Genomic DNA, 21,652 nt, shown 5'->3' with positions numbered 1-21,652 from the left:
GGAAAGCGTGGCGTGGACAGAACACCGCAGGGTTGAATCGGTCTGCGTTGCCTTTCTGACTCTGAGTGATGAGCAAGCGCTTGGATGGACAGTGAAACCAAACATTATTACTCTAGAGCAGGGGTAGTCAAACTGCGGCCCTCCAGATGTCCATGGACTACAATTCCCAGGAGCCCCTGCCAGCGAACGCTGGGAACCCTGGGAACTGTAGTCCATGGACATCTGGAGGGCCTCAGTTTGACTACCCCTGCTCTAGAATAACTGTTCATTATTGATGGAAGACCCAAAGCGCTCCTACTGATGGGTTCAAGTGGGTAGCCGGGTTGGTCTGAAGGAGCCCAATAAAATTGGACTCCACAACAGCCTTGTGAGATATGTCAGGCTAAGGCCCAAGGCCACCAGGGGATTTGAACCCGAGCCTGAGTCTCCGCCCATGACAACACACCGGCTCTCGGTTCTCGATCGTACCTTTTGTCCGCTAGAGCCGACGACTGGTTCATCTCGCTGTTTGCAATGAAGTTTCTGATCTCAGAGAAATACGAGTCCTCCTTTTCATCTAAAAGTGCATGGTTGTCCGATTCGGAGGTCGGAGAGGAGGCGTTGGTCCCAAGGTGGTTCGTGATCACCCCAGAGTGTTGACTCACTGCGGGGAAAGGAGCGGGAGGAAAGGAAAGGTTAGCGGATTCGCAGTCAGCTGAAAATCAGAACGGCACGTCTATCTATATGTATGAACAGCGGGGTGGAGGAGCTGCCTGCGTCCTCCCTGCTCACCTGGAACGTTTTCGTGTTCGTGCTTCTTCAGGTGCCGGTCAAGGTTGGTCTGCTGGCCAAAGCACCGATTGCACAGGTGGCATTTGAATGGCTTCTCCTTGTTGTGGATGTTTCGGACGTGGCGTTGGAGGTTCGATGAAATGCTGAATGACCTGTCGCAGTATTTACACCTGGGGGAAAGGACAGAAGGCAGGGTCGATAAAAGCCGCTCAAGCGTGCTCAAGCTCTTGTTGATTTTCAGAGGAAGAATTAATTCTGGTGCGATTTCACAGTGCTCGGGTTTGGTTGCCCTGCTTCACTGCTTTCCGGCTCACTGCGATGGAAAGCCAAATGGGAAATACGACGGCGACCTTGTGCAGCCGGGGTGGGTACATGTAGAGGGGGATCCAAATCTGTTGGCCCCACCTAGATTAATATTAGCAGAGGGGCTAATATTCAGTTCTCAGCATCTCTGGTTAGAAAGGACCAGGTAGGAGGGGATGGGAAAGACTTCTGCCAAAGGTCCTGGAGAACAGCTACCCGTCTGAGTAGACAGTTGTGACCCTTGATAGACCTATGGTCTGCTTCAGGATATGACAGCTTCATATGTGTTAACGTACTGTTTCCTGCAATGGATAACATAATGGTTTGGGGGAAGGGCACAAGCCATTAACAGCTTCCTTCTGCCCTTGATCTCTAGTACCTGTTATTCAGAGGTGTAAAAGGTAAAGGTATCCCCTGTGCAAGCACCGTGTCATGTCTGACCCTTGGGGTGACACCTTCCAGCGTTTTCTTGGCAGACTCAATACGGGGTGGTTTGCCGGTGCCTTCCCCAGTCATTACCGTTTCACCCCCCAGCAAGCTGGGTACTCATTTTACCGACCTCGGAAGGATGGAAGGCTCAGTCAACCTTGAGCTGGCTGCTGGGACTGAACTCCCAACCTCATGGTCGGAGTTTCAGACAGCATGTCGCCTGCCTCACCACCCTGTGCCACAAGAGGCTCTACTGTCACCAAAAATGAAGGTTTCATTTAACTGCTAATTGGTCTGCTCTCTGTATTTGCCTGGTCTCCTTTTAATAAGAAGAGCCCTACTGAATCATACTGACCGTTCATCCATCCAGCATCCTCTATCCCACATATTGTGTCTGATACTTTTTGGGGCATTGTCGCTAATTGTATGAATCCTAGTCCTATTACATTGCTTATTCACGTCTCTCCATGCTATTTGAGAGCATTGTTTCATCCTGTGTAACTGCTTCAAGACTCAGCAAGAAAGGAAGACTATGATTACAGTAAATCGCTACGGGTACATTTCTATCTAGTTTCACCACCTGGGCAGGGAATCTCTCACTGTTTCCACTGCAGCTGTTACTGGGGAACCCAGCAGCAGCAGACTCTGGAGCAGGACCAACCATGCTAGTTGCTTTAATAATAATGAGAATTATACGCGAGCCATAAAAACCCCAGTGGTGCCTGGGAAACGGCCAACCTGTGCATTCTTTCCAATTTGCTGAAGAGGGCAGCATCGGGGCACTCAGCAACACGGATTTCAGAGCCATGTAGCCTCGTGATGAATGCACCATAAATCTTTGCTTACAGGAGACGGTGGGTTTTGTGGGGGGCACATTCAGTCCAGCGCGGGGAACGGCAGAGATTGCCGATCGACTTACAACAAATGCCCGAGCACATTTGCCAGGACCGAGACAGCTCGTGCACATGTGCTGCTGGGTTTTATCCCTCTGCAGCCCTCTTTCTGCCGGTGGGAGAGCCAGTTTGTTTTCTTAAAACTAAGCTAATCAGGAGGACGGCAAGTGTCACCATTGTACATCGCGCCGAGAGCACATATTTTCCAGATGTGCAACAGCCGCGGCTGTGACTCGGCCTCTAAAAATATCTCCCCTATTATTTTTGGATGCCGGCGGAGATACGTTTATGAAACACTCTCGGCCAATGTTGTTGGGACCCCTGGTTCACCTTGCCGTTTTGTCACCGTTTTGAAAAATGAGGCTGGAATGGAGAGGTCAAGATTAACTTGGAAGTCTGGTGCTTGGAGGTTCTTTTGCCCCTCTTACTGTCTGTCGGATCCTGCACCCTTTTCGTTCTTATGCCCTGACCCCCGCCCCTACTGGAGACCAAAATTAAGATGTCAGGCCTGGCAGCTAAGCGTTTTAGAGATTTGTGGGGGTGGGCAAAATCTGGGGGATATGTGCAGAGCGACCCTGAAAACCTGAGATCACAGTATCTTTTCAGAGCTGCTACCTGAAATCCTTTAAAAAACCAACGACAGGCTGCATGTGGGATCTTTTACGAGCATCCCCGAACTGCACCTCCCCTTCTGAATTCCTGGACAGTTCACCCCTCCTGTTTCCAATACTTCTAGATCCTTGACCCCCAGATAAAGAGGCTACCAAACTCAGCAAGTGTGCCAGAACAAAATTTGAGTCCGGTGGCACCTTTACGGCCGACAAAGTTTTATTCAAGACGTAAGCTTTTCTGTGTGGGCACACTTCTTTGGATAATCTTATAAGAAGAAGAAGAGTTGGTTTTATACCCTGCTTTTCACTACTCAAAGGAGTCTCAAACTGCCTTCCCTTCTTCTCCCCACAGCAGGCGCCCTTGTGAGGGAGGTGGGGCTGAGAGAGCTCTGAGAGAGCTGCTCTATCAGGACTGTGACTGGCCCGAGGTCACCCAGCTGACTGCATGTGGAGGAGTGGAGTGGGCGGGTCAACATGCCCATATATGGTTCCCCCCCACTTGCAAAACCCTTCCAGGGCCACCAAGAAGAACCAGGGTTTCACAAAACCCTGGTTGAGACAGCTAGCTTGTATTCCTTGCCATTTTTAGGAGCTTCAGGTTGGATCTAGCCAGCCTTTCTGCTGGTGAAAAGGAAGGGGGAGGTCTACTTTAAACACCACAAAAGCCTAATTTGGGACCAGTCCCTGCAAAAGCCAGAGGCTTTTGGAAGAAGGACAGGGCCCACAGTGAGAAAGGGAACCGGACAAGATGGAGAGAAAAATCTGCCTAGATCCGGCCCTACAAGTCTTGGGGGCATCTCCCCTGCTCCTTCATGCCATCCCACAAGAACATCAAAGTGTCTTGTGCAAAGCGAGCAAAACTTGGCGGCCTATCTGTTCATTTATTTAGATGTCCAGGAAGTCTTTGAAAAGTTCCCTTTGACAGCCTTGGCTGGAACTGTGAGTGATGAGGATCAAGGTTAGGATACGGAGGCCAGATAACGAGCTTGTTAAAAAAAAAAAATCAAAACCAGAGGGGAGATGTTAGCGGAGCTTCGCCTAATGGCTGCGCGCATGAGGAAGGAGCCAAAAGGTTATTGCACTTAATGTGGTCTCAGAGGGGTCACTCCTTGGATCTGTGCTGGTTTTAATCTAAAATCGTTGGAAGGAGGAGAGATATCTGCCTTTCAGTGGGCTGACGGGAACGGGACAGCCACAAGCAAGTACAATTGTTGGAATCAGTTGCTTTATGCAAGATTTGAAGTAGATTCCGGGGCTTTCTCCTTTTGGGGTGTGTGTTTTGCCTTTTTCCCCTCCCAAGACTACTAAAAGAGCAGGTGGTAGCTGTCTGGTTAAGGAAAACCGTGCAGGGATGAAGAGGTTAATCCCTCTCTCCTCCCGATGTGTCCCCAATCTGAAACAGAGTCATTTGCGCTTAACTTAATTTGCTCTTTTTGAAACGTTCTTGCTTCTTTTGAACCTTACACCAGCAAACGGTAGGGGTTCTGATAGTGACATTCTGCTGAACTGGAAAAAATGGAGCAAATTTCATTTCCCTTTTCCCTTTCTTAAAAAGGCTTCAACAAATGAATACTTGGGCTGATTCCATTGCATGACCACGTTAAGAATCAATCGACGTGCTGTAGCAGGACTATCTGTTGGCTCTCAGAGAATCACCTTCCCGCCTCCAGTCGGGAACTGTAAAAACGAACAAACCGAACTAGAAGTGGAGCAAACTCTTTGTGGCTAATTCAGCCTCTTTCTCCAGGGGGGGCAAGACTCGATTCTGGTAGCAGCTCAAAGTCCAAGGAGATTCCCATGATCTCGTGACCCTTGGGAGCCTATAGCTTGGAAATCTTCTTGAGGTTTGGGATCTGGCTCACAAACCTTTTGGTCTAGCATATGAATGCACTTGTTTCGTCTCCCCAACCAACCTGAATGAACAAAGTTACTCCTCGAGCAAATAAAAGAGATACAGAGATGGACTCGGTCCAAGGCAAGAATCTTTCCAGACAATCATATTTTTGGAGCTAAGTTTAGAAACCAGAGTTGTGAAAGGGGGCGTTAGAAAATCAATGATCAGCCGGTGCCTTTCCAAAACACTGGCCGAACTCTCCAGAGTGCTGTTTCCGTGCGAGATTTACCAGAAGTCGGTCTTCAGTGGCTCAAAGACACGCAGGGGGCTTTTTCTTTCTGGGAAAGGACCAGACCAAATACATCTTTATTTTGCTAAAATGTAGGTTAAGTATAAAAGTCTCCTTTTTTGGAAGAAGACTATCTGATGTTTGCTTTGGACCTCCGGAGTGAACGCTGCTGGGTTCCCTTTGTTCAAAGCATCAGCTGAGAAATATGCACATTTCCTCTGTCCCTATTTCCCAGAGCCAGTCTCTGCTCTCGGGTCCCTGTCCCTGGAAAACCAGTACCCCCTCTGCACACAGACTGGATGCATGTAGAGTCAAAACAGGCAAAAGCACTCCTTCTACGTATTCACTGTCTTGTGAGCACAGCACCTATGCATGGAGAAAACACCTTCCTTCCTTCCTTCCTTCCTTCCTTCCTTCCTTCCTTCCTTCCTTCCTTCCTTCCTTCCTTCCTTCCTTCCTTCCTTCCTTCCTTCCTTCCTTCCTTCCTTCCTTCCTTCCTTCCTTCCTTCCTTCCTTCCTTCCTTCCTTCCTTCCTTTCCCTTTCTCCCTCCCTCCCTCCTTTTCTCCCTTCCTTTCCCTTTCTTTCCCCTTTTTCCCCCTCCCTCCCTCCCTCCCTCCCTCCTTTTCTCCCTTCCTTTCCCTTTCCCTTTCTTTTCCCCCTCCCTCCCTCCCTTCCTTTCCCTTTCTTTTCCCCCTTTTCCCCCTTCCTCCCTCCCACTCTCCTCCCTCCCTCCCTAATCTAGAAGCTCACCACTAGGCTTTGAAAGAATAAACAGTCAAGGGTCACCCAGCATGCTTCATGGCAGAGCATGTATTTGGGACCCAGAAGTTGCAAGCTGTAGTTGGATATGCTGACTCTACTTGCCCCTCTGCCTCTGCCTGCTGGACAGAACTTTGCCCAGGGCTCCTCCTGTTAGTGATTTTCATTGGAAAACTGAAAGATTTGGGTCTGCTCGGTTTTGCTGCTCTTCCTGATGCTTACACCCTACGCTTTCGCTTACCTGTAAGGTTGTTCTCCTGTGTGTGTCCGGAGGTGTCTCGTCAGATTCGCTGAGCGTGGGAAGATCTTACCACAGTACCTGGAAACCCAAGAGGGAGAAAGAGGAAGAGAAATAGTGAACTTCATGCGATACTTTCAAAGTCCCCCAGATCTGCAGTGTTGAGTTGAGTAGATTGACTACTGATGACAAGAAGGTGAAGGAAATCCTACCTTAAGAAACAGGCCTTGGCAAACATCTTTACTCCGTAGCTACTATTATGTTTTATTATTTTCCCACTGTGCTGGACAGTCAGAAAGCTGAACACCCTCCTTACTTGACAAAATCCTCTAGTGTTCTACAGTTATTAGGGAACCTAGCTCTATGAAGACCACTTTTCTGTAACTAATTGGTGGAAAGTACAATCAAGAGGAAGTCAACTTATAGTGATTCTGTAGGGTTTTCAAGGTGGGTTTTCATTGCCTGCCTCTGCGTCACCACCCTGGACGTCCTTGGGGGGAGGGGGATGTCTCCCATCCAACTCTAGCCATGGCCAACTCACTAGACAGGGTCATCCAGATCAGGGTCCTGGCTAAAGCACAGGTGAAATGACATGTAAAAGACCCAATCCCCTGAGCAGGCGAGGCAGCTGTGGAATAAGCACCCTGCTTATTGCTGCACAATAACGACAAAGATTTAAAAATGGAGATGATATATGTGAACGCATGATACTGTTTGATACTCTCGGGCTGTTATCTACACTTAACAGACTCCAGCAGGGGTAGCCAACCTGCGGTCCTCCAGATGTTCATGGACTACAATTCCCACGAGCTCATGGGAATTGAAGTCCATGAACATCTGGAGGGCCACAGGTTGACTACCCCTGGATTTCAGCTCTCCAGGGTCTCAGACGGAGGTCTGTTTATTTCCCCCAGGACCTGACCCTTCTAACTGGAGATGTTGGGGCTTGAACCTGGGGTCTTCTGCATGCCAAGGGGGTGCTCTAACACTGAACTAAAGCTCCTTCTGTGAGGCATCCAGGAGGAGAAGCATCTCATCTCCATCATGTTGTAACCACAGATGTGCCGTTCCCCTGGATGGCCTCTTGCTGAGGACACACAAATCTTCTCACATCTCCTGCCCCAACCTGCAGCTCTGTTCCAGCTGCATCTCTCATTATCAGCTCCAAACGACCCGATCTTGCTTTTACCTGCAGGTATAACGTTCTTTGCCCTTGCGCAAAATGGGGTCCGACAACGTCGGGGGTGGCGACCGGAAGTTGAACGGGTGATGCGGAAGGGGCTGCAGGGCGGCGTTGGCGTCTGCTTTCATGGCTGCAAAACTCTCCAGCTTCTCCGTCATGGTTTCTATGGCCGACATCTGTTTGAACAGGGGGAAAGATCCTTCCGTCAGCAAGGGGAAAGCTGCAGCAAGGATCGTCATGGTGGATCCCCAGTTTAAAGCACCTGTTCATAGAGTGCCCAGGTATTGTGCGTCCAGTGCAAAATGTCTTGGTATAATGGTTAAGGAAGGGGTGAGTTTGGGCCAAGAGTCTCGATTCAGGACACATCTCTTATTTTAAATTTGTGAGAGACAAGACTTTAGTGGAAGGCCCGCCCTCATATTTCCTGATTGGCTAGGGTCACTCACATGACCAGTCTAGAAAAGCCTGTGCCTGCTCTTATCTCAGTGATGTCAACATATAACCAATGCTGATTGGCTATTTAGGACGGGGGCATGGCTTTGTACTGCTGTGACATCTCTAGTATGCAACCCCTGATTGGCTAGGATCAGTCTATAAGAGAAAAAGAAACGTAACCAAGGCGGGATGAAAAATGGTTCTCAAGCAGCAGTGATTTTTTGGGGGGGGGAGGGTAGTCTATGGGTAGTCAACCTGTGGTCCTCCAGATGTTCATGGACTACAATTCCCATGAGCCCCTGCCAGCAAACGCTGGCAGGGGCTCATGGGAATTGTAGTCCATGAACATCTGGAGGACCACAGGTTGACTACCCCTGCAGTAGCCAACAAAGGCAATGAAAGCAAAATCTCTTATCATTGGGATTTTCGAGAGATGTCCCATTCTCCCCGCAAAAGCACCTCTCTGTGTCCAAAACCAAAGCTGCTCAAAGGGAATGTCCAAATCCCGGTTTAAATTGTTCACTTCTTTCAGCTTAACCTACCTCAAAAGGTTGTGGGGAAGAATTTGTGGGGGGGGCGCATATATACCTGTCAGTTGCCTTGATCAGCTTGGGAAAGGAGCAGGCTTGAAATAATTAAAGGGGGGAAAATCGCAGATTTCTGAAACCCGGGGCTTAATTAAAGGAACGAGATGCACCCTCTCCAACTCCAGGCATAAGGCGTGGAAGTATGAATAGCTTAATTCCCCCAGTTTTATGGGATGCCTACTGAGAGGAAATCACTGAAGCTGTGATGGAACCGTGATAGCTGCCACTTATACCTGGCTCCATAGAGGTGGGGACGTTTGTCAGCCTCAGATTGTTTCAGTGGTTCAGGGAGGGAAGGTGCCCTCTCCAGCTAAGCGTGGGGAGAAGGGAAGAGAGCCACTTATGAATTCTCTGTAGGATTCAGATGAAATTACCGATTCTTCGCTGTCCCAGAACACTTCACAGAATGCGGTAGAAGAATTCTGGGCCAAGCGGCTTTGAACTGGCGGGGTGGGGACAGGTAACGGCGGAGAGGGACACCTTTCCGAAGGCTTCCTTATGTCAAAAGTGTGGCCTAGCACAGCACCCCAAAAGGAGGCTCTCTCTGGGCTAAACTGCTCTCAGTTGTGCTTCTTCACTGTTGTTGAGCAGAGAATAAGCCAATAATTCTAAATTAAAACATTGACCTTGCAAATGTTGTACTCATTTCGAAAGGTGCACGTGTGTGTGTCTGTGTGTCTGTGTGAATGAAGCAAAAATACGGCCGATTAAAAACCGCTTTGATTATAAAAAGAAAGAACAAAAGAAAGAACAACAACAAAAAAAGGGGGAGACAAGAGGGAAAGATTGGATAGAGCAAGAAAAGAAAGGGAAAGGAAGAATGAACAGGAGAGAAGTTGTCTTCGCGACTGAGGAATAAATTGTAGAAGGCTGACAACTATTCATAACCCGTAAAATAAAAGAAAATAAAAGGGGGCTCATAAAAGCCATTCAGAATAGATCTGGGGCCCCAATGATAATAGGAAGCAAGGAGCTCCCAGAGGTTATGAGAAGCACAGAGGTCTCTGCCTCGGCTGCCAGTCATGTAACAAAACCATCCGGTTAAAATGCTCTGCAGATCTCGCAGAGAGATTTCTCACTCAGCCCTTTGGCGGAGTACCTGGAGATGGCTTTTGTTGTTCCCTGTTCTTACGGCACTTAATCACAGAGGTTTTGCCAGTGTGATACGTCGTGGGCTTACTTTAAAATTCTAAACACCGGCCATGGCCTTTCCATTTGGTACCAGCATTTTGCTATTTAAGGATCGAGCGGCTGGTTAGGAGTGACAAAGAAAGAGGAGGAGAAGAAAAGACCGTCATCAGGTGGGGGAAAGGGTTGCCATTAAGTAATCATAAAAGGCTATGCCAGTGATTGATGTGGGCCAGAGGTTCGTTTGAAACAGATAATGCAGGAGACATACAAATCAATGCAGAGGGAGGGGGAAAAAAAGGTTTCTTTTGTCTAAATTGCTTTTCAGAAGGATACAAGGGTCACATTTTCAAAGATGCCCAAGAGATCCTAAACACATTTACTTGGATGTTAATGTCACTGGCTCCTAATGTCTAATACCGCCCCCCCTCCCAATCACTTTTGTTCAAATTGATATTTGGGTTTTTTTGGGGGGGGTGGTATTGTTTTTCTAACTGTCCCAGCCCAGTAAAAATCCACAAGTGAAAAATGAGTATATCATTCAGATAACAAAGAGAACAATTCTCTATGCAAACAGAGCTTCTTAGAGCATGGGCTTTCAAATTAGCTGTCAATACATTTTCATTTGGGGAGGTTATTCTGTTACTGCTTTAGACATTTGGCTCAGTATGGTTTTAGTCAAGGTTGACCTGCCACCTTCACAAGGGTTGCCAACAACCTGGAGAGTATCCTTTAATAAAAGCTTACAGGGTGTCAGTGGCCAGTTGAACTTTTCAGGGCACGGGCGAGGGGGGGGGGTAAGTGACATCCCCTGGTAAACAACATTGCATCACAATTCTCTTAAAGGGGCAGGGAATTTGATCTCCAGGTCATCGGCAAGTTTAACACACATTTACAGCTTAATGGTTGACTATGTTGGCAGCATATCAATATGCAAAGAGGAGTAGAGCACCGGAATGCTTAAAAGAATGAGCCAGTTTTATTAAGAAGAGAAACGAACTTTGTGTAGAACGAGGAGAGTGGTTAGTCCTAACAATATGAGTGCTCTTTTCACGCCATTGTTCAGAAGGCAGGCTGGAAGGAAGGAAGTGTGCCCAAGGGAGCAGGAAGTCTCCTGTCGAGCCAATCAGGACTCAGAGGAGATTATCTGAAAAATATCAGGAAGTTCCTGACCTAAATATGCTAACATCACACCTCCTCCAAATGCCCCCTTCAGGACGTTCGATTCTCTTCCATCATGCACACTATAGATCGTGCCTACTCCAACAGACCAAAACTACTATTCATTTCTCTGGGCACATCTTCCTACCAACCACATCCAGCCCTCTCTCTCCCCGTGTGCTGACAGGTGTCCTTTCAAACCTGAACTACTGGAATACTTGTAAACATTCCGTAACGCCCCAGCACCTGAATAAATGCCTTGTTTTGACACCATGAGCCAGAGTGTTTGCGGCCAGTAACTACAGACATTTCTAAGACTGCAAGCCTTCATTTATCTCCCCTTTCTGTTACCAAGTTTATCTGATTTTGAGGGTGGGTACAATGGCACCACCTCTGTTTTCTTCTGTAGCACATTAGCGCGTCTTGTGTCTTGATACCTCATTCATCTCCCCGTGACCAGGGTAAGAACCCTAAAATGATTATCCAAAACAGACTTTGACTTTGTAATAGATATACAGATAGCATTGTGGGATACACGCTTGACAGATATTTCCCCTGGCCTGAATTTTATTAGCTTGAGTTGTGTCTTTCCCTCCCCCTTCTCCCCCCCCCCCCCCGGCAATGTGTGCTCTTGTTCGGAGCCTGTATCTTGCGTAGCAGACTGGCTGGGATGGCTATCAGATCCAGGCAAGGCAGATCTCCTTTCTATTCTAACCCGCACAAACACAGGATGTCCCTGGCTGGCCCGTCTCCATTGTAGGGTCTGCTCGAAAGGAAAATCGGGGGAAGTTATTAACCAAACTTCTCAGGCCTGGACCAAACAATGAAGAAACTAAGTTTAGCTGTGAAAGCAACCTGCTTGGGGTTTTCACAAAGTGCTGTTAAGTGCTGCCGGAAATGCCCCGGCCAGAAAAGAAACGCCGGAGTGCCTCCTGTAAGTGAAACCCTGGGGTAGCCTCATGACACTGCGAGAGGCCGTGGCTCAGGGGGCAGAGCCTCTGCTTGGCAGGCAGGAGGCTCTGGGTTCAAGCCCCTGCATCCCTAAGGTTAAACCATCAGGCGTTAGGTGAGGGGAACAGAAGAGACATCATGTTGGATCAGGCCAGTGACCCATCTGGTCCAACACTCTGGGTCACACAGTGGCCAAGTTGAACAGTTCTGCAGGGCCTGCAAAAGGAAGCTCCTCCAGCAGGCATTTAGAAGAAGAAGAAGAAGAAGAAGAAGAAGAAGAAGAAGAAGAAGAAGAAGAAGAAGAAGAAGAAGAAGAAGAAGAAGAAGAAGAAGAAGAAGAGCTGGTTCTTATATGCCGCTTTTCTCTACCCGAAGGAGTCTCAAAGCGGCTTCCAATCGCCTTCCCTTTCCTCTCCCCGCAACAGACACCCTGTGAGGCGGGTGAGGCTCAGAGAGCCCTGATATTCCTGCTTGGTCAGAACAGCTTTATCAGTGCCGTGGCAAGCCCAAGGTCACCCAGCTGGCTGCATGTGGAGGAGCGGGGAATCAAACCCGGCTCGCCATATTAGAAGTCTGCACTCCTAACCACTACATCAACCTGGCTTGAGGTTGACCTGAACCACCACTTCCCATGAGCTCTCCCCCTGTGCCTCCCTCCTTGCAGTTCTGCTCAACCCAATGGGCTATACATATGCATTAATATAATGGTCTCCACATTATTCAGTTGTTCTACTATGTTGCTGTCATCCCTGTATTATTGTTAAACTGAGTTAACCGTGTCGTTTCTGTTCTATATCAGCTGCCCTGAGCCTTCGGGGAGGGCGGGATATAAACATAATAAATAATAAAATAAATAAACGGCAGGTGATGTGAAACATTTCTGCCTGCTCTCAGCAATGGAGAGCCACTCTGCGTCCGAATACACAAGACTGATTTTGATGGATTGAAGGAGAACCCGTCTTTTGTTCAGAAACATCTTTGTTTCTGGGGGACTTCCTGGACACACACAGGGGGAAGCCATACTGATCACATGAGAGGGTGGCCAGCCTTCCTTATTGGTTCGTACTGACATTCTCGTAGCCACGGCCTCCGAAACAACGCACAAGAAATCAAGCGTTTCCGCCATGACCGAAGAAACTTCCAGAATGCCTCCGCTGAGCATCTCCAAATTGCTAGTGTCAAGAACACGTAGCTTGAATGAGCACAGTTATTTTTAAGTTCCAAAGCTTTTAACCCACATGTAATGAACACCTTTCTTAAATGAATAATCACTTCTTTAAGGTATCTTTTGCCTGCTCCTGCTGGGCTCATAGTTGTAGTTGCTAAAAGGGTGGGGGGGGGGCTTTTTTTTTTACCAGGATCAATTAAAGTATAAAAGGTGATCCTGATTTTGAAAAGTCCTCCAGGAGGGATCTTGGGTGGGCAAGAACGGGGTGGGGGGGCTTCAAAGGACTTCCGCGTCTGGGGGATCGTCGTCGGCTGCTGCTTTCTTCAGCCAGGAACCTTCTGCTTCTAAAGAAGCTCTCGTTTTTCAAGTGACATGAATAAAGAAGCTTTGTGTCGCTCGGAAATGGCTTAGACGGCACAAATCGGTGCTCCAGGTGGGGCGAGACACACGGACGCACTCACGCAAAGCCTTGGAGACGTTGCACAGAAATGGGACAGGAGATATTTCCATTCCTCCAAGGGATCCGGAGACGGCAAAGCTGCATCATGCAGCTTTTTGTGCCCCGGTGGAGTGTGCAATCCCTGTGCATGGCTTCTGTTCCAGGACGCTGGCATAGGTTAGCCACCCGGGCTAAACTTGGAGCCCTTCTGCCGTAGGAAATGAGGCATTTTGGCTCCATGTTGGAGCGGTCCCTGCGAGGCTCCCTGCTGACTCCCCTTGACTGCAGATGGTCATGCTAGAACTGTGGCTGGTTGATGCAGCTGTTCATTCTTGGCAGTGGCTTGAAGCCTGCTCCTGATGCCCCTCCAATTAAGTAGGCATATGCCTAATGCCTCTTGTGGTGCAGAGTGGTAAGGCAGCTGACATTCTGTCTAAAGCTCTGACCATGAGGCTGGGAGTTCGATCCCAGCAGCCGGCTCAAGGTTGACTCAGCCTTCCATCCTTCCGAGGTCGGTAAAATGAGTACCCAGCTTGCTGCTGGGGGGTAAACAGTAATGACTGGGGAAGGCACTGGCAAACCACCCCGTATTGAGTCTGCCAAGAAAACGCTAGAGGGCGTCACCCCAAGGGTCAGACATGACTCGGTGCTTGCACAGGGGATACCTTTACCTTTACCTTATGCGTAATGCACTTACAAACCAAGCTCTCCTCCCCCCCCTCCCCAAGAAGCCTTATGACGAGGCAATTCAAAACAACAAAAAAAACATGATGATTAAAAATTAATTAACAAAGCCAGTGAAATAACTATGGCAAGATGGCTTCCTCCAAAGAAATACAATCGGTTTCAGAGGGCCTCTGAGGCCTACCCCCCACTTCAAGGCTGCCAACTCCTGGTTGAGAAATCCCTGGAGATTAGGGTGCAGACCCTAGGGAGGGAGGAGTTTGGGTAGGGGAGGAAGCCCAGCAGGAACATGATGCCACCGAGTCCAACGTCTGAAGCTGTCATGTGCTCCAAGGGATCTGATCTCTGATGCCGGGAGGTCAGCGGTAATTCCGGGAGAACTCCCGGCCCCACCTGGAGGCTGGGTGAGCACCATGGACAGAGCTTCCTGGGCCGCAGCCCGCAGAGCCAAGGAAGCTGCTGCTTGGCCTTACCTGGGGATGGAAGAGCAGCGGGGAAGGCCTCAAGTACTTCTCCTTTAGTGCTCCCACTGAGTCCGTCACCTTCCGCTTCTCCACCCTGCTGGACAACAACACAGAGGGTTACATACCTTACGGGGCCTCAGGGCGGCAACGGACTTACACTGCGAAGCCCTCGGAGATGGGAGCCCCTGGAGGCTGCTTGGACACCCCCCAGCCCCAGGATGGGTCAACGAGTTGCATTCCTGTGACCCGCCAGTACCACTTGCCAGGGAGGGGTCTGCTGCCCACTCTCTGTAAGAACGGTTAGCATTTCCCGTGTTTCGTCTCGGAAAGAGCTAGCCTTGTTCAGAACGGGCAGTTTTAAAGTGTGGGTATCAAATGGTGGTCTTTAGGTATTTTATTGCTCCCCCCCCCTCCCCGGTTTGCATTGTTAGCTGCCCTGGAGGCAGAAAGGTGGCGGAGGAATTTTAAAAATAAATAAATCGCCCGGTGCAGACATTCAGAAGTGGAAACATCAAGTGTGCATGGTGCAGGGGTGGCCAAACCGGGGCTCTCCAGAGGTCCGTGGACTACAATTCCCATGAGCCCCTGCTTCCAGCAGGGGCTCATGGGAATTGTAGTCCACGGACCTCTGGAGAGCCCCGGTTTGGCCACCCCTGCCCTATCGCCTTCTGAACGTCGGCTTCTGCTTTTGAATCACTCGCCTGTCTTGTGTGTTGTTACCTGCCTATGGCTCGCTGGACCCAGAACTCACCTCTTGCCCTGCCTTGTCACCAGACGGACAGCCGGCATTTCCCCTTCCCCTTTACCTCCGGAAGCCAGATTGCCGTGGGCTTCCCCCTCCCCTCCCCCCAGGCTATGCCATGCGCCTAACTCTGCATGAGCTCGCGGTGCAGCCCACGGAGGGTCCCCGATTAAGGCAGGGTATGTTAATACCTGTAGATGGGGTCCATGAAGAAAGGCGACGGCTTAGCGTAATGCAGCGACGGTTGGGGCGGCATCTGGGCCTGAGAGATCTTGGGTAATACTTCACTGGCCATTAGTTTCCTCTCTCCGTAAACGTGGTTCTTCCGGGCGTCCCGGCTCCCGTTCTGGCTGGCCCGGATGCGGTTGCCGATGCTCAGGTCTAGTGGCTGTTCCTCCCCGGGGTGGGCGGGCAGGATTTTGGGGGGCGGCAAGGCGGGCTTAATTTCTTTTGGCTTCGTGGTGAGGTCGAAGGGCGACTCGGAGCTGCCGCCGCCCCCCATCTTGTGAAGGTCCCTGGGTGACTTTGGTTCTGCCTTGACCAGCAAGCTGTGGTTCAGGGTCCGGTCCGTGAAAGGGTACAGCGAGTGGGGGAAGTTGGGGAGGAACTGGAAGGGGAACATGGAATGGTACGGGATGGAGCCGATTTTCTTCTCCTGCATCCCCATGAAGCCCGGCCCAAAGTACTTCTCCGCAATGGAGGCTATGGCCTTTATGGAGTCATTGGCCGCCCCGGCCGTGGGGAGAAGCTGCTCTTCAGGGGGAGGGAAGAAGGAATGCTGAGAGTAGAAAAGGGGGATGTCGCCCATGTGGTTGGCAGAACTGGTGGACACCGAGCCGCCGAGGAAGTCCGGTTTGCTTTCCGGCGGGTTGCCCTTGTCTTTCGCCTTGTCCCTGTCGCTCTCCGCGTCGCTCTCCAAATCAGAGCCGGTGCCGGTGGTGGTGTCCAGGTCCGTCCCCGTGGTGGTGTTGACGTCCTCAAAATCGCTCGCGTCGGAGATGTCGCTCGTCCGGGCCTTGAGCTTCTCCAGGTAGGAGTTCGCCAGACTGCTGCTGTTGAACTTCTCCTCGCCCGAGGCCGGGTGGCCGCTGTTGCTGACGGCGGAGATGAGGGGGAGAGCCGGGTTTCCCAGGGGGCTCGGGAGCTTGGCGTCTTGGGTGTGGTTCAGGGGGCTCTTGAGCAGAGGCGTCGGAGGTAACAACGGGGGCCTGGGGTATAGAGAAGGAGGGAAAATACCTGGGAAGCCAGGGGTCAGGGCGGGGAACGCCGGAGGAGCGGGTGAAAAGGGGAGTCCTCCCGGGTGCGGCCGGGAGGGGAAGTAATCGTTGAACCCGAGGCTGGTGTGGTTGAGATTGGGAGACGGCTTGGATTTGTCCATCATGGAGTTGGGAGTCAGAGGCAAGCCTGGGCCGAAAATGCCCCCCGGGTTATAATGGTTCTTGCCCTCGCAGAAGCGCCGGTGCTTGTTGAGCGAGGAGGTGGTGCTGAACATCTGCCCGCAGTCCTTGCATTTGATCTGGGTCCGGCAGTCGGCGTGCATGCGCTTGTGGCGGCACAGGTTGGAGAACTGCGTGTAGGACTTGTGGCAGACCTCACCTAAAGCATCAACAGAAACCAAAACGCCAAAACCCAATATGAAATTAATATGAAATAGCGGGCGGGGAGGGGGTGTGTTTAGCGGGAGGTCGTAGCTGGGTGTTCCAAGGCTGCACGCTGGGAGGGTGAGCTACACGCGACCCTCTCCGGATGGGAATTTGGGCTATCAGGGCGACAACAGTCCAGCTTTGCTATCGACTGCTGGGAACCCAGATTTTTAGGGCTACCCAGGTCAGGGCTAGGAGGTGCTCCATCCCACAGCCATCAACAGTGGTATTATCACAGGCCAGGCGGCTGGTCCAAGCTGTTCAGGAATGCCTGCAGGCTAGACGGGCCGCTGTTCTCTGACTTCTATGGGGGAAAGACCGTTCTCCAAACAAATCTGCAAGAGAACTTACGTCATGTGCTATTCTAACTCAAGGGCTTCTTTTTTATGGCGGGCGGGGGGAAGAGATGAAATTATTATCACAGTAAATAACAGTCTGGCCGGTGCTTTAATCCTGACACTATTTATGCTGCTGGTGCTCCTTTTGCTGTCTGCTGGGGCAGCCAGGAAGAAGCCAAGGTTATCAAGAGAGGGATGTGGGTTCACATCACCCTGTTGAGTCTTATCCTGTTCCATTTTCCCCTCCCCTTTTTTTTGCTATTATTATTATTTGGGGGGGGGGAAAACTCATTAATAGCAAGTTATTTCTCCGTCGGGACGCCCTCTAAACATTTCTCAACTCAGGGCTCGGTTTCATTTTCAAGCACAAAGGGAGAGGCGGTGTTGATGAAGGGGGGAATGGCCTAGAGGAAATATCCCCATAGCTTTTCACACACATGGTAGGGGGAAAGATATAGACATATGCCTGTTATTCTCCCCCCTCCCTGCAACTCTTACAGTAGTGTGGGGGAGACGTCCAATACAACAGCAGAAAGGGCAGGTGGGTCAAGAGAGAAACACCCCGTATCCTAGTACCATGCTTCTGAAGGTGCCGAGTTCAGATCTTCACTGTGGCATGCATGGGAAAAGGGGTTTTAGCCTTCACTCTCAATGACACTTTTTTTTTTACCCTGAAAGAGTCCTTTTGGAGGGTTTTGCCATCAAATCACAACTGACTCATCGGCAAACCCGTAGGATTTTCAAGGCAAGAGAGGGTTAGGATTGTCTTGCCGTTGCCTGCCTCTGTCACAGCTCTGACAGTCCTTGGAGGTCTCCCATCCAAATACAGCTCAGCTTCTGAGATCCCATGAAATCAAGTTATCCCTGTGGAGCAACATGCCACCTGTTATTCTGGGGCTGAACAGGGCCTTCTTGGGACCCCTGCATGTTGGGGAAAGGACACAAGAGAGGGCCGAAGCACCACAAAGGCCTCGATCCAAACCAGGCTCTGCATGTGTCTGAACTGAGAAGAACACTCAACACTGTTACGTGGGTTACCAAGCGGGGACCCCGGACCTAACCCCTGCCCTCTCTAAAGTGTGAGACCTCTGGGATGCTTTCCTTTTTGCGATGAACTGGGCTTCTCAGCCCAGAGGAATGGGAAGGCGACTGTAAGCCGCTTTGAGCCTCCTTCGGGTAGGGAAAAGCGGCATATAAGAACCAACTCTTCTTCTTCTTCTTCTTCTTCTTCTTCTTCAGTGTGAGCATGTTCTCCCAAAGGCAGAAGCCTCGATACAAATCATTTTGTTACTTTTGATGGGGTCGTTCCATGTATCAACCTGTGACGTTATAGGTAAACCGCCTTGAGCCGTAAGGGAGGCGGCATACAAATTTAAATAAACAAACAAACAAATAAACAAATAGGTAAAGGTAAAGGTGCAAGCACCGAGTCATGCCTGACCCTTGGGGTGACGCCCTCTAGCGTTTTCATGGCAGACTCAATACGGGGTGGTTTGCCAGTGCCTTCCCCAGTCATTGCCGTTTACCCCCCAGCAAGCTGGGTACTCATTTTACCGACCTCGGAAGGATGGAAGGCTGAGTCAACCTTGAGCCGGCTGCTGGGATTGAACTCCCAGCCTCATGGGCAGAGCTTTCAGACTGCATGTCTGCTGCCTTACCACTCTGCGCCACAAGAGGCTCTAAAAACAAACAAACAAATAAATGTCCCTAGGTCTCCTCCCTTTTCTCTTCCCAAACCTGCCTGCCAGGCCTGCTCCGACTTCAGGCACTTCGGGAGGAAGGTTCTATTGGGAGCACCACGTGTTTATTTATGCCCGATAGGAGGAAAAAAGAAAGTAGGCAAAAACAGAGCAGAGAAAAGAGGAGACGGGGAGGGCACGCCATGAAAGAGCAAAACTGGTGGGACCAGCTGTGGCGCCCAGTTTTTGAACTGTCAGAAACCTGACAGAGAGTTTACTGAAAGCGGAAAAAGGACCCAAAAGCAGTGGGATTCTGTCTTGGGCTCTGACCTATAAAATTACGGATTGTGGAGGCAAAGCCGGCGCTGGGCAGGGGGCGGGGGGCCTCCCCCCCTCCGGATATGTGCAATTATAGCGGCCCAGCCGGCTCTCCGAGACGGCCGTGACGACTTACATATGAAAGGTTTGACAGTGCTGTGGATGTGCTTGTGCTGCTTCAGGCCAGACGAAGTAGCAAACGTTTTCCCGCAATCTGGGCAGGCGTGCGCCCGTGCGCCGACGTGCTGGGAACGGATGTGCCGCTGCAGGTTGCTGGGGTCGGTAAACACCTGGAAGAACGGGGAGAGAAAGGGCTCACCCAGCGCCTAAGGGTCCTAAGGGAGTTCTGCCGGGCAGAGGTTCTCAGATGGTTGGAAGCACTGCCCCGCTGAGACCCCTTTTTCAGCAACGAGAAGGGTCCGTGTTAAGGGCCGGCGTGGCCCCCATCTGCCCAGCAGGACAAAGGAAGGGACACGCAGTGCAACAAGGAGAAATACCGCGTGGCAATTAATGCTAATAACTGGGAACACCATATCATTCATAGACATGTTGCAATTTCTTCCCTTGAAGTGTTTAGTTGGTGGCAGAATTTTGCTTGAAGAAAAGAACAGAAAACGCTTCGTTTTATACCCTCATCAGTTCGGTATTGAAGTGAATCAAGAGCAGTTGCACCTTACAATCAGACATAATGGTGGTTGGAAAGGACATCCAAAGACAGACACCTGGGGAGGCTGCTAGAGCTCTGAAAGATCCTCCCCGTGAGAACAGCTCGAACAGGACTGTGACTAGCCCAAGGTCACCCGCCTGGCTGCACGTGGAGGAGTGGGACGAATCAAACCTGGCTCTCCAGATTAGAGGCCGCCTCCCTTAACCACGACACCAAACTGGCTCTTGGCCCCGCAACTGGGGATAACTCCGTCCTCTACCGCCCTCGAATTGCTCCCCGCAGTCAGGTGACCTTGGGGGATGAAACCATACCTTCACACAGTTTTCACATTCAAATCGCTTGCCGCTGTCATGTGACATCTGGTGACGAATCAGGTTTGATTTCCAGTTGAACGCTTTGGGGCACTGGTCACATTTGTATTCCCTTTCTTCCGTGTGGATGATCATGTGCTGCTCCAAACTGTCGGAGGGGAGAGACAAGCAGGTGGACTCGGGTCTTCCACTATTCCTTTCTTTACTTGCCAATTTGTGTTCAAATTTCAAAGAGCAATCCGTATACATAATGTATTAAAGTTTTCAGTTCTTGCTGGTCATGTACAGCTCCCCCCCAACCCAGACCCCAGTATGATACGCTGATAAAACACTTACAAAAAGCCAGTCTTGATGAGGCTGTACCATCTGCCAAATTGTTTTTTTTCTGCCGCGTTTTAACAACCCTAACATTAGGGGAGTCCTGCTTTTTGGATATTAGAACATGCCTTTTTTCTGTTACTAGCTGTAAAATGTTTAATGTGAAAGGGACAATTAAAATGCCAGGTTCCCACTAACTCTGTCCTTTTCTTGTGTAGATCCTGGCCAGGTTCTCTCTCCAAGAGACAAGATATTCACGCTTTTTACTGCTGAAGCTATCCCGTTCCGATTTTCATAGGCAAGTGGCCCATAATTTCCCAGAACACAGTTAATGTGGCATTTGAAAGAAATGCAATCAGACTGAGGCACTTTTTCGAAGTCCTTAACTAAGAGATTTTCCCTTTCGCTCTCCAGCGAGAAGGAAAAAGGGTTACCCCTTCCTCCCCTCCAAATAAAGATGACCTATTTCATTTATGTTATGCCCACTTATATATATTTTTAACTCTTTCAGCTCTTCACTTCCCACTGTCAATTTTGTAGGTGGTTTGTAGAATATACAAGTTGTACAATTATATTAAATTCATGCACAGGGTTCTTTGTCCTTAATGATGGAAAGGGTGTATGTTTTACAAGAAAATGTGATCTGAGCAAGCAAGAAATAATTTTTGAAAAGAAACTCTGGTTTGCTTTGCACAAGAGGGAAGCAGAAATAGAAACGGGATTTGGAAGGGGCAGAAGCAAAGATGAGGAATTTGAAATCACTCGTGCCAAATAAGGCTTCAGCTGACCCTTTTGCACAGATGCCTGTAACTATCCCCTGCCTTATTGGCCAGGCTTCTGGGAAAGCTATCCTCATTGGCGTCTGATGGGTCAGAAGGTAATGACCTTACCTGTATTTGTTTGGAAACATCCTCTCACAGTCTTTGCACTCGTGGACTTGCCCGTCGGCCGCGCCTTCCTGCTTGATCTCCTCGCTCAGAGACTCATAGAGGGAGCTGACGGTGTTGCAGGAGTATTTCTTGTGCCGCCTCAGGTCCAACTTCGACTGGAAAAGCTCGTCACAGTCCTCGCAGCGAAACGTGTGCACTTCTACGAGGCAGGAACGACACAAGCAGAGAACGCTGGGCGTTCAGGAATGGGTGGCCAACTCCTCATAGAATCATAGAATCGTCGAGTTGGAAGGGACCTCCAGGGTCATCCAGTCCAACCCGCTCACGGTGCCATGGAAACTACTGGATATCCCTGGGCTAGTTGCTCTCTCTCAACTTAACCTGCCTGGTTTGGTTATTGTGAGGGGGGAAATAGAAA

General features: G+C 50.0%; 1 protein-coding gene across 6 annotated transcripts in view; it reads right to left on the bottom strand.

Annotated features, from left to right (window-relative positions):
- PRDM16 (PR/SET domain 16) overlaps nt 1-21,652 on the bottom strand; it is a 338,369-nt gene that overhangs the window by 11,132 nt on the left and 305,585 nt on the right. For 5 of the 6 annotated variants that reach the window (XM_077311218.1, XM_077311219.1, XM_077311216.1 and 2 more), the window contains 9 exons: nt 21,235-21,433; nt 20,027-20,174; nt 19,185-19,338; nt 15,262-16,666; nt 14,338-14,425; nt 7,318-7,487; nt 6,132-6,209; nt 772-941; nt 469-643 (listed from right to left, as the gene is read on the bottom strand). In XM_077311218.1, coding sequence (XP_077167333.1) covers nt 469-643; nt 772-941; nt 6,132-6,209; nt 7,318-7,487; nt 14,338-14,425; nt 15,262-16,666; nt 19,185-19,338; nt 20,027-20,174; nt 21,235-21,433 — 2,587 coding nt within the window. The remainder of the gene's footprint in view (nt 1-468; nt 644-771; nt 942-6,131; nt 6,210-7,317; nt 7,488-14,337; nt 14,426-15,261; nt 16,667-19,184; nt 19,339-20,026; nt 20,175-21,234; nt 21,434-21,652) is intronic. The other variant, XM_077311217.1, reaches the window with a different exon arrangement.

Source organism: Paroedura picta, chromosome 15, assembly GCF_049243985.1.
Source record: "Paroedura picta isolate Pp20150507F chromosome 15, Ppicta_v3.0, whole genome shotgun sequence".
NCBI lineage: Eukaryota > Metazoa > Chordata > Lepidosauria > Squamata > Gekkonidae > Paroedura > Paroedura picta.
Note: the sequence above shows the minus strand (reverse complement) of the source record. Positions and strands in the feature narration are given on the sequence as shown.